The 13,379-nt window shown below is 28.4% G+C and overlaps 1 protein-coding gene across 2 annotated transcripts in view; it reads right to left on the bottom strand.

The window, feature by feature from the left end:
• Window positions 1-13,379, bottom strand: part of LOC107453671 (uncharacterized) — a 41,462-nt gene that overhangs the window by 23,697 nt on the left and 4,386 nt on the right. The window contains exons 2-4 of one of the 2 annotated variants that reach the window (XM_016070580.4): window positions 10,853-10,903; window positions 10,714-10,782; window positions 7,359-7,532 (exon numbers count right to left, since the gene is read on the bottom strand). In XM_016070580.4, the coding sequence (XP_015926066.3) occupies window positions 7,359-7,532; window positions 10,714-10,782; window positions 10,853-10,903 (294 nt within the window). The remainder of the gene's footprint in view (window positions 1-7,358; window positions 7,533-10,713; window positions 10,783-10,852; window positions 10,904-13,379) is intronic. The other variant, XM_016070581.4, reaches the window with a different exon arrangement.

Raw genomic sequence — 13,379 nt, 5'->3', positions numbered from 1 at the left:
ATTTGGGGAATCACATTAATTGACAGTAAGACGAAATAACACTTACAATCAAAATAGAAATCTCAAAAAAGAAACCTTACGTTCCTTATCATATTTCAAAGATGAATCAGAAAAAGCTATATTTCTAAAAATGGTAATTAGCCTAATCAACAGTGATGCTAAAAAACACGTCCCACCAAATACCATTATGCGTTTGGTGCAGTATAGCCGATTCAGGCTCTTGTGGCACTAATATGTGAGGAGCTGAGTTCATATATGTGGACTATATGGAACAGTAGTGAATTTAAGAAGCCAGGCCAGCCGGCCTCACAGGCTATTCGAAGAAAGATTTCTAACCCTCTAATTTGTACTTGAAATACTTATACTGTGTATTCAAAGCAAAGCTGCCGAAAGCTGGAACTAATGTGGAGCAGTGAAGTGGCTAGTTCGTGACTGTGATGGTCAATGGGGAACCGCGAAACAGTGAGTGTATTCATGAGGACCAAATGGTCACCGTTGACGGCCAGTCATACATATATAAGCCCAAATTGCAGGTACAAACGTACATTCTCTGAAAAACATACCTGTTTTTCGACGGATTTGGATTCTTAGCTTTCAAAATGGGGGGGGGGGTAGCCGTTTGATTCAAATAATTTATATGGAGAACTCTTTTATGTTAATTTCTCTTTTTGTATATTTCCCCATATATCTTAAACTATTAAAGAGAATCAAAAACTCTTTTCACAAAATTGAAAAACTCGTATATTCAAAGATAATTCCAAATAAATAATTTTATAACCATTTACGATTTTTTATTATTTAACTTAATATTGGTCAGAGAAAAAAAGAATTATAAGGAATACAATTAATTACCTCATTTTAAATTATGTAACTTAAATTTAAAAAAATCTAAAATTTGAATGAATTAGACTTAATTGTGTCGGTGTCGGATTAATAAAATTTCAAACAAGTCTTATTTTTATATTTTCATTTATCAAGAACTTTTTGACCGATTCTCCTCAATATATTGAAATTTATCTTCAAAAATTACGTCATTCAAAATAATGAAAAAATTTGTAAACCTTTCATTTCAAAATTTTTTAGTCATTATTAAATCAGCAATGAAAATAATTACAAAAAATAATTTTTTTAATTAAACTATCTTAACTATCTTTAGATAAACGAGATTTACTATTGTATGCAAATAGTTCGTGATTTGATTAAATAGTTATAAATGCTTTAATTAAAAAGTCCAAATTGTCCACCAGTTTCTTGACAAAACAGTTAGGACCATATTGCAACAAAAATATCCGTCCCAAAATATACATTCTATTCACAGAATTTTTGTTGTTTAAAATATCGTTTACACAAATTAATTAGAATATTTCAGATCAATCCCTCAAACCATTAAAATTGTATGTTATTACGTGAAAATCTTTTCTCTTTCTTTTATTTATTTAACCCTCAGAAAACACTTTTTCCGCTACAGTGATATGCAATATTTTAAGTTGTTACTCAAAACAAAATGTCTTTAAAGTATTGTAATCCCTCTCTGCCTGCATGGGAACTCGTTTATATCTCATACGAGACTGATTAATTGAGAAGAAAAAAGATTTTCTGCTTGGTAAAATGAAGGAAAAGAAACTTTTTCAAAAATTTTCTCCTCTTTTAAGAACACTGTTTTAGTGAAATCTTTGCTGGCATCAAAAAGGTATAAAATTTTAAAATGTTATCATGCTAAAAACATGCTTCTTTTAAAATTAATAACATTCTTTTATGTCACTTTCTCCAGGTAATGTTTCTAGTGAAACAAGAATAGTGCTTTTGTTTCTTTTTTTTAAATTGATTAAAAAATGAAAGGAACTATGCATTAGTTGTTGTTGTTGTTAATTTACGTCGCACTAGAGCTGCCCAATGGGCTATTGGCGACGGTCTGGGAAACATCCCTGAGGATGATCCGAAGATATGCCATCACAATTTTGATCCTCTGCAGAGGGGATGGCACCCCTGCTTCGGTAGCCCGACGACCTGCACGCGAAGTCGAGCACTTTAAGGTAGAACAGTTTAACGAGTACCAATACCTACGCAGACTGATCCAAGCGGTCACCCACCCACACACTGACCGCAGCCAGTAATGCTTGACTTCGGTGATCTGCTGGGAACCGTGTCTTAACGATCAGTCCACTGCGGGACGAACTATGTATTAGATTTGACAAGGGTACTTTGGTATTAGAGAAGCTTAAATATATATATATATATATATATATATATATATATATATATATATATATATATATATATATATATATATATATATATATATATATATATATATATATATATATATATATATATATATATATATATATATATATATATATATATATATATATATATATATACTCTATTTTTGACCATTAAAAGTTTTTCAAGAAATACTTATGAGATTATTTTGTAATTTAGAGGTGTTTAGTTCAGACGGTTTTTCATACTTAGCTGTAAGATTTAATCTTTCAGAGGTTTAGAAAACCTTCATTAAATTGCGAAAGAAAACAAGTATATTTGAAAACTTCACGCCAGAAAATCAAGCAAAAAACTTGTAACTTGCATCGATCACTTTAGTCGTTATTTTAAATAACTGCATAAGGTTTCGTAAATCTAGAGTAAATATTTATGGAGATTTTTTCTTTAAATTTTAAATTGGAAATTTTGTAACTAATCTAAAATTGCTCCAAAAAATTTGTTTGATTCCATTGAATATCTATAAAGTTATGACAAAAAAAAAAAACGTAAGGCGAAAAAATTAATTTTTTATAAAAATAACCATATCTCCATAAATATTTACTCTAGGTTTACGAAACTTTATGCAGTTACTAAAAATAACAACTTAAGTAATCGATACAAGTTACAAGCTCATTGCTTGATTTTCTGACATAGGGTGTTCAAAAATACTTGTTTTCTTTCATAGTAATTTATTTTAGGTCTCTCAAAACTTTGAAAGCTTTAAATTTTATTGCTAAAAATCGCATCCACTAAACATCTCTAAAGTTACAAAATAATCCTTTAAGTATTTCTTGAGAAATTTTAAAAAATATCAAAAATTGTAAGTGCATCTTCCATTATTGTAGGGTAGTGCATATACATAAACTATCAAAGTCTGTAAGTCCTTAATGAGAAACGCATCTGAAGCTTTTACCTTAGGTATCATCATAATTAGAAGGAAATTTCCTTATTACATATCTTTCAATGCATTCATAACTTCAATAGAAAATCTGAGTAAAGTATAATTTTGTGTCTTTCAACTTTCCATTTCGATTAGTAAAGGAAAGTTTTTGTGAATAAGTTAATGAGAAAATGTATATCTCATTGTTTATGAATTGTTAATTAAGTTATCGATGCAGGAACAAGATATTGGATTCGTGAGTAACTTTTGTTTATTCGCTAATATTCCGGATTATTATGATTTAGAAATAAGTTATTTGATGCATACAGAACTTAAGACTGATATTTCGTTGGTTTTTTAGCAACAATCATCAGTTGAAAATATTCACGATTTATAACTAGACTTTTATGCGTCTTCAATTACAGAAAATTCAAAGAATTTTTTTATTTATAAATACACTAGAATTACTTGACCCATTATTTTAATTCTTTTTGTCTATTGTTTTAAAACGTATTTCAATGGTGCTAAGCTGAATTTATTTTTCTATATTCCAATTTGTAGGTTTTTACGCTTATTTTGATGCATATTTTATGCATCAAAAATTTCAACTTTTTGTTTTTTGTTTATTTTTAAAATTCATAAATCACTTCTAGCTAAATATTAATAAGAAATAGCTAGTTAGGTGCAAGTTCAATACCCTCGTTCCATGCCCAAGAAAACTCAAAACAAGCAGAAATTTTTTTCTAGCATACTATCGTTCATCACGATACCACTGACACAATATTTATTTTAATTTATAATCGTCGTTGATCAGCTGACCCTATATTCAGTTTACGACTACCAATGTTCAACTCCGTAGCCCTGTAATTTTGAACCCAATTAGAAGACGAGGGAACTCCTTGATCAAGCTGTGGGAGAAATTTGCCTTCGTGGAAAACTTTTTGATTGAACTAACCTGTATTTGCATTACAGTGAGAGGAAAACCACGAACGCCTCCAATGGTTAGCCTGACGTCAAGGGGACTCCCTATGATCTGTCTACTACTGAGGATATTTTTCGCTAGCATTGCAGTTGGTGCGAGCCGGGTGTGGAATTCGTATAGATCAGCCATTGCTGAGATTCGAACCCTGGTCACCTCATTGTGAGGCGGCACACCCTATCCCCGGGGCTACCAAGGCTCGACACAATATTTAGATATCTTTTTATCAGAATAAATGAAAAAAAATACTCTCAAGCAGGGAGCTACAAAAGTTTTAAGAGCCAGGGCCAATTTTTAATAGCTAACGTGTTATGGAAAGCAGCATAACAACCTTTTACATTCATGGAATAAATTATCTCTGATTTAATATTGCTTAAAGTAAGTTTCATTTTTCCTTTCCAAGAAAATCACCACGAAAACAACGTTGAAACAAAAATACTTTCATTGATAAGTCAGTTGATAGAAGAAATTCCTTAAAACACTATTTCTTTTGATGCAACAACAAATTAACATCTCTAATTTATTTTAAATGTAAGAAAACTCCTTGGATTTTTTATTTACTTATTTATTTATTTATTTTTTGTTGGTATTAGTGATCCTGACCTTTCATTCAATGTTTTATTTACACTACGGTTATGGCTCAACATTATAAGTTAACTCTACATAATCAAAAGAGGTAATTGTGTATGTTTTTTTTTTCAAAATTAATCCCTTATTTACAAGATAGCAGCACGTCCAAAATGTTGAAGATTTTTTGAATTTTTGATCATTATTCCGTTTATAGGAAATTCATAAATTAATAATTTTGATATTCATAACTTTTCGGTCATTTTCTAAGAGTTCTGATTGATATTTTTTCATTCCAACAGCATTTTACTTATGTATTAAATTTTTGTTAATAAATTAGCATTTTTTTTTTGTAATGAATCATGCTGTTTTAAAATGTTCCAATAACAAGTGCTGGCTAAATGAAGTTTTTGCTTTTGGAGAACAGCCGCTATTGCGATAGATGTCATATAAAAAAATGAAAATGCTTCGCAATTTTAATGTTCTTGAAGTTTATAAATTATAGTGGGTCGAAGAAAAAAAAAACTTTTCCCAACTAAAGAGGTCAGAAATTCGGTCCACTCTATTATAAAGATTAATAAATTCTTACTTATCACTATACGATTCATAACACATATTCATCTTATATTGTAATTTCATTTTTTATTAAATTTAAAAATATAATTTACTATTTATAATTTTAAAATAGCAAATATAAAGTATGCTCGACAATTCAAGGGATTACTTTTCGATTTAAAGACAATTTAATGTTTTTCTTTTTATATTTTTGAAGACATTTTCTAAGAATTCTAAGAATCTTTAGTTCATCAACATCCTAGCACTGGTTATGAGTAAATATTTGATCTTTTAATCATTCCATTCCCAATGGCAATTACACGCTATAACATCCATTTTGTTTAGTTAACTGGTAAATATTTAAGTATATTAAAAACAAACAAAAAAAAACTACAATTACTTACGTTATTTTTTTAGAAGGAAAAAGGTTCCTACAAATGATGTGAATAACTACTGCGCTCCCCCCCTCCCCCCATTAATTCATTTCAAAGAAGATATGATAAGGCAACCTCCACCCCCAACATAAGGGAAATCACAACGGAGTGCAAAACAGATGTTTTTATAGTATTTCTACATCCGGTGATGAAATATATAAGTTGCTTCTCAGATTTTTTTTCCCCTGAAACTCACAAATTTTGAAAATAAATGCTGTAGTGTTTTTAGATTCCTGACTAATATGATTTAGATCTTAACAAATTTCTTATTTTTAAAATGTCTTATTTGATAATTTCACATATTTCTTATTTTAAAAGAAAAGTAAATTTCAAACGTTTCACTTTTAATTTATTCCTTAAATCTCTGAATTAAATTTTAATTCAATTCTTGACTTCCATTGTTTCAGGGTAAATCTTTAAATATTTATAATCTGTAACCTTTTTTATGCGCTTTTTATATTAATGAAAGCTTATAATTAAGCATATATAGCACTAAAAATGGGGAGAATTCTTTAAAATGGAAAAAAAAGATACCTATCTTTAAAAGCTGTAGAAATAATCGGAAATAAAAAATTAAAACATTAAACTCAACCTTTTTATTATAATTTCATAGAAGATGGGGAAGTTATAGAAAAATTTGTCAATAAAAATTTAAAATAATAAGTTCTTAAGAATACTGATTTATAATGATTATTTTTATAGCTAATTTTAAAAAGCAAAAAAGAGCCTTGAACAGCAAGTCGTCTTTATACGAATGAAGATATTTATAAAAAACAATGGAAGAATAATATATAATAGGACTATAAGGGATTTGGGAATAGGATCCGTAACTAATGTTTCCTAGTGCATTCCTTCACACATTTACAGAAAAATCCTTCAATATTGAAGCTTAATATGGTACAATTTTGCTGCAGCCTTAATAAGATGAGGAATTAAACCATTTTTCTGTTCAAGTAGATCCATAATATCAAACAAGTTGATTAAATACGATAATAGGTTTCAACAAGGCACTATATTAAGATTACAGCAAATTTTAACGATAATGTGGTTTAATACGCTCCAAAATTAATAAGAGTAGTATGTAAAAAAGTTGAAAATTAAAGGATAGTGATTATTTATTCATTTCAAAGCAATTATCTCTTTAAAAAAAATGTGAACTAGTAAAAGTATAAGTTACAAAGTTGTGTTTTAAAAGCATTTTTGGAATATTTGAGTTCAATCATTAGGAGCTATTCCCTTTTAGAATATTTCGCAAATCTTAATTTTTTTTTCAAAGACATTACATTCTTTCACATTTTCAATTTTCATTTCTTATTTTCAAAAAAAGAAAAAAAAACATTTAAATCTTACTGATTTTTGATTAAAATTATAGTACAAATCATTTAAAAATAAATTAATTAAAACAAATTCTTATAAAGATGTCTAACTTAGATATTCTAGAAAAGCTACATTTTGCTATAATCTTAGTATGATCCCAAATTGAGCCTTATATTTGTACCACTTTTTAAGCTTGTTTACACCATGTTTTGATTTAACGTAAACGAAACTTGATTTAATTTGTCGCCTATTTAAGCTAGTAGCAAATTTGTACCAAAATATTTTTCAACGATGTTCTGAGGTTATAGAGGCAAGGGTTTCTACTTTGGAATAATTTACTCTTTTTACAGATAAATTATTTTACCTTTCATTGGAGGTATATATTCTTGAAGAGGCACTCCTGTATAATCTGCAACAGTATTCATTTCATTTGGTGGATAATAGTAACAGTTAGTATCAGTTGGCATCATGTAGTTAGGATGATAAACAGGAACTTCAATAGGATTGTAAACTAAGTAATGCGTAGGATACCATGCACCTAGAACAAAAAAAAAAAAATTTCGTTAATGATATTGTTTCACAAAGGGAAATAAAACAATGACCAGTTGTGAAATTTAAAATCAGACAAATTTTTACAAGGGTGAAAGTTTTTTTTAATAATTATCTAGTTATATAATACTATTTGTTTCATTGTTTTTTAAAAGCCGGGGTGGTTAAGGCGATGACATACTCGTCTTTTGATAAGGTGAACCAGGATCGAATCCCGGCGATGGCTGATCGATTCGTATGTGGTCCCCTGCTCACACCGACTGAATATCCCCATTGATTGACGAATCTGAACATCCCCATGTCGTTGAATTGCCCGTTGAAGGTTTTCGTTGCTTCGTTTTCCAATTTATCACAAATGCAAGTTAGCTCCAAAAAAGGACCTCAACAAAGGGGAATTTGTCCCAACGACTTTCTTTCCTTGTCTTCTAAGTTGGATTCCAAATTACAAGCTTATAGATATGAACATTGATCGGCTGCTCACCGCTACAGGTGATAAAATAAGTTAATACTTTATAGAATAATATGAACAAAGAATAATAAAAGAAAATAACAAAGAATATATTAAAGAATAATATGAACAAAGTTATTAAAGAAGCCTTCACACATCAAGATGTTTAGCAAATATTTGTCCTCGTTTGATAGTAGTTACTATTTATTACTGCTAAATTATTTTTTTTCTTCAGTTTTTTCAAATAATTTATTAGTTTTCAATACATTTTCCTTCAATCTATTTCAATTCAGTTATTTTTAGTATTTATGGTAACAAAAAGCCGACCGGCCTATATGGTGATCAGAGATTAGAAAGGTCCCGTGTGAAAGTCAGAGCCATGAATTTTCCTTCCTTCTTTGTCCTTACTTTGAGAGCAATGTTGACCACATAATATGGGGTCCCTGAAAGAGTGGTCAACACTTCTGAAACCCGAATGTCAATATATGCAGGTGGACATTGGGGAAAAAATGCTAAAAACAAAGAGCTATACCCCAAATAAAAAAGGCTTTCGAAACGTTCTATTAGTGGTATTTACTGATAAGTAAGAAATTCATTACAAATAATATTCGATTCTTTACTATTTAAAATCACTTATTATAGAAAAATTGCTTTTTCGATAAGTATTACATCATTAATCGCAACCAACCCACAAAAAGAGCTAATGAACTTAATAGTATAAATGAGTATACACATTTTTATTAATTACCATTTTAATAAAATGGAAGCTTTTAAATTTTGCTTATTCTTACTTTTAAAGAATTTAAACAAAAATTTCAATTATTTTTTACAGATTTCACCCAGGTTAACAAACTAATCCTATGTCTTTAATAGTAAAAAACCTTTACTTTGCTGTAAAATTCACCGTCTGATATTTTACTCCACGAAGAAAAAGTGGTATTGAACTTTCATTTACATTTGAATTCAGACAACAAAAAAGAATTTTAAATTAAATTTACAGATCAGTCCAAAAAAAAAAATTTCTCTTAAATTAAAGAGTACGGTTGGAGAGGAAATTGCTTTTGTAATATTGCCGCACAAGCAAGGTCATCGGTCTTTTTGTCATCGGTCTTCAAAGCTAGATATTATAGACAACAAATTACAGGCTTTGAATTTTATTCCAATACGCAACGGAAACTAAATCTTTTGATAGTCGCGCCCATTTCGGCATTTCAATGATGAAAAGTTTTTCTAAGAGCAAGATTTTAATGTTTTTTAGTCAAGAAGGACACTTAATTTTGAAAAGAAATGGTAAAATTAAAAAAAAATTACAGATAAATTAAAATGCTTTTGCAATTATTATTCTGCCCTTTGGAATCATGTGAAATAGTTTTAAAGCTATATATTACGTTTAATTCTTCAAAAATTGTTCTTAAATAGCTATTAGATTGAAAATTTTAAATCAATGTAGTATTTAAATTAATGTTTTGGGTAAATAATTTCATGCCGTACGTTTTTGTTTAAAATAATACATTTTTTCAAAACAAATCAAATTAGGAGAGAAGAGATTGATGTAACCAAATTTTATAAATTTGCTTAAAAAAATGCTTAATTGTCCTTTTATACATATTTCTTCATTAAAAATTTAATGTTTATTTTCATTTTGAATAATGCATAAGGTAGTTTTAATGCATACTTTCTAAATAGTTTATTTTTCAAAAAATGAAAAAGTTGTTCTTGTTCACATTTTTAAATAACTAATCTTGACATTGTATATTTTAATTAAAATTAAAGGCTAATAAATACTATTGTATAATTGACAATTGAGTAGCTTGACTGGTCAAAGCATTAGCTTTTTTCTTAAATTTCCCACAGTACGGAAATTAATTGATTTGAATAAATAAAAGAAATTGTGAGAAATATTTGGAAATAAATAAAATACTTTACTATTATGTAATCAATAAAATAATGATTAATAAAAACTCTTGCCTGTAAACGTTTTTTTTTTTTTTTTTTTTTTTTTTTTTAAAAAAAAAGAGTTGATAATCAGCAACTTTTAAAGACGCATTGAAAAATTGCCAAAATCTTAACATTTTTGAGATTTCTAGAAAATAAAAGCCTTCTTACAAATATATTTATCAAATTATTTGCTAAATGCTAATTAATTACTAATCAAACTGCTACCTTTTAACATTGCAAAAACTACTTTAAAATCGGTCTAGAAAAAAAAACTTTTACTGCATGCTGACCATCGATTAAATATTAATAAAAATATATTCAACTCTATTAGCCACCCAGTTTTAACTCAATTTACATTATAAAAAAAATCTTTGAAGCGTCGGCCCAAAAACTCACTTTTCTGGAGGGATTTTGGTTTAAATTTACTCGGATTTGTATTACATGCAGGGGAAAACTACAAAACCTTCAAGTTACTACAGCTACTAAGTCAAACTAAAAACTACAAAACCCTGGAGGCTATGAGATTCAAGTATCTATGCACCAGTGTCTAGTATCTATTTACAGTCAATGAATCCTATATTGTAACATTAAATGAAAAGCTTAGAGTAAAGTAATGACAAGCCACATTTTCAATTGTTGAAAAGAGCTTTTTTGGAGAAAAGCAACCCAATTTGACAATAAGGTATATTTGTATTGAGGAAATTACCTATCTAGAAACCACATTAAGAAACAGATCATCAATTTTGACAAAGAAAAAATTTTTTTAGAAAAAATGTTCACTTACCATCGGAATATTCGTTAGCGAAAGACTGGGCCTCTGCATTTTCAGGGTAGGAATTTTCTTCTTTTCGGTCTGTAAGACAATATAACATTTAGTTATTTTTCAAAAGCATCATAAAATATGTTATGAAATTTTAGCTCACCTGATTTAATTTCTTCTGAACTCCTTCTTGAGCAATCTTTTGTAAACTCTTCTGAAACAAATTTGAAAATATATGAGTTACTTTTAAAGTTAGCATATTTCTCCGTTCTCTTTAGTTAGCAATATATTTATGTCAACTTTCTATTCAGATAAAGAGTGAAGAGAAGATTATTATACATATTTGAGTATTGTCATTTTTCGAGGTTATTTTTTTCTGTAATTCTGTAAAATGTTGAACCCAGTATCGTTCAAATATCCTGAAACCGTAACATGGTAATTTTCAAATTTGATTACTCGATAGCATGGTTTAACTTAAATTAAATTCATTTTCACATTTAATTAAAGTTGCAGAAAAATTATCCTGCATTAGGGTTCAACTTTGAATCGATTTTCTGATAATTGGATTCTTGAAAAACCCTATAACATCCAAAATGCAACAAATTAAAATAATACGAAATTTTAGTATAAATCGATGCAATCAAAAACCACTTTAGTGCCAAGATATAGTCACACTAATATAATTTTTAGCATCAACAAATAATCGGATAAATAATTTTTTTTAATATCTTCATTTTTCTTTTTTATTAAAAATCTTTTTAATTTTTTTGTTGTTTTCTCCTTTTTTCTTTTATTTGTGTAACTTATATTAAGGATTATACGGGCTTGCAACTTATGTGCAGTTAATGAAACATAATATTTCTATCAATGACTACATTCTTTTTAGAATGTATTATAATCTATATTTTATAATATGCATATTCTTAAAAGAATGTGCATATTATAAATTAATTTTTCTTCCATGTCTAAACACATTACAGCCACCTTTATTCCCCCCCTCCCCATTTATTATTATATATCGAGTATGCTTCTTTTGAAAATTGGTAAAAACAAAAAACTGTTACTGGCCTGTTACCGTTGCGCATTATACAGCTCGATTCGTACACGCTTAAACCATAACCATAATAACGTGTTAAACCATACTATCGTGTAATCAATTTTAAGATGGATTAGTTTGCAGGACAATAAGGTTCAAATTTGTGCCAGATTAAAGTTACAGCAAATTTTAACCATATGATCTTTTAATATTTCCAGCAGTGTACTTAGCATTGTGGAATATTCAATTAAGTAAGTTCATTCAATGCAGAAAGTTTTGTCCGTGATAAGTTAAGAATTCATAAATTAAAAATTGAATACTGACGATCCAAGTTAAAAAGTACCAAATTTCCGTACTTATTAATTAAAAAAAATACTTTTTTTAAAAAAAGGCTAGTCTTTAAGATAGCCCTAGATATATTGAAAAGCATCGACTAAAAGTTACGATTTTATTTAATTTTGCTATTGAGTCAATGCAATGACCAAAATATACCTGCGGTAGATGACGACTCCCGCATGCTTAAGAGCGACTAAAGTATGTTCCCTTCAGCCATAAAAATAGAACAATTCAAGACGTGGGCCCCATTCTTCATCTTAAATATTTTTACAAAGTTTACCTCCTCGTAAAAGAAAAAAAATAGAGCAATATTTATATCTTTATCTGAGTCTTTAGAAGTGGTATAGAAACAGTTTTACTATTTATCTCAAGCTAATGATTCAAAATTTTATTTTTTTATATATTTCTTAAATTTACGATTATTTTCCCAAAGTCATTTTCGTTGTTAAGAGAACGCTGTACCGAAGGAAAAACCCTTCTTGACAAATTTTCTTTCACTTATCTAATTAATTTAACATTAAAAGTATAGAAATAGTGAGTTCAGATAAACCTAATCAGGTATTTTAGAGAAAAGTGAGTTCATGTAAACCTAGAGTAAACCATGAAGTTTCAATTGTTTGAATGTTTTGATTAAATGAATTAATTGAATTGATTGATTGAATGAATTTATTGAATTAATTAATTTAACATTAAAAGTATAGAAATAGTGAGTTCAGATAAACCTAATCAGGTATTTTAGAGAAAAGTGAGTTCGGGTAAACCTAGAGTAAACCATGAAGTTTCAATTGTTTGAATGTTTTCAAAATTGTATTTTCTATATATTTCTTAAATTTACGATTATTTTCTCAAAGTAATTTTCGTTGTTCAGAGAATGCTATATCGTGGGAAAAACCCTTCTTGACAAATTTTCTTTCTCTTACCTAATTAATTTAACATTAAAAGTATAGAAATAGTGAGTTCAGATAAACCTAATCAGGTATTTTAGAGAAAAGTGAGTTCAGGTAAGCCTAGAGTAAACCATGAAGTTTCAATGGTTTGAATGTTTTCAAAATTGTATTTTCTATATATTTCTTAAATTTACGATCATTTTCTCCGAGTCATTTTCGTTGTTAAGAGAACGCTATACCACGGAAGAAACCCTTCAGACAAATTCTCTTTCACTTACCTAATTAATTTAACATTTAAAGTATATAAATAGTGAGTTCAGATAAACCTAGGTAATCAGGTATTTTCGAGAAAAGTGAGTTCATGTAAACCTAGAGTAAACCATGAAGTTTCAATTGTTTGAATGTTTTCAAAATTGTATTTTCTATATATT

The sequence above is a fragment of the Parasteatoda tepidariorum genome, chromosome 11, assembly GCF_982258835.1.
Source record: "Parasteatoda tepidariorum strain Cologne lab strain chromosome 11, Ptep-v5.0, whole genome shotgun sequence".
Lineage (NCBI taxonomy): Eukaryota > Metazoa > Arthropoda > Arachnida > Araneae > Theridiidae > Parasteatoda > Parasteatoda tepidariorum.
The sequence above is the reverse complement of the archived record's forward strand: the minus strand, read 5'-3'. Positions and strand labels throughout refer to the sequence as shown.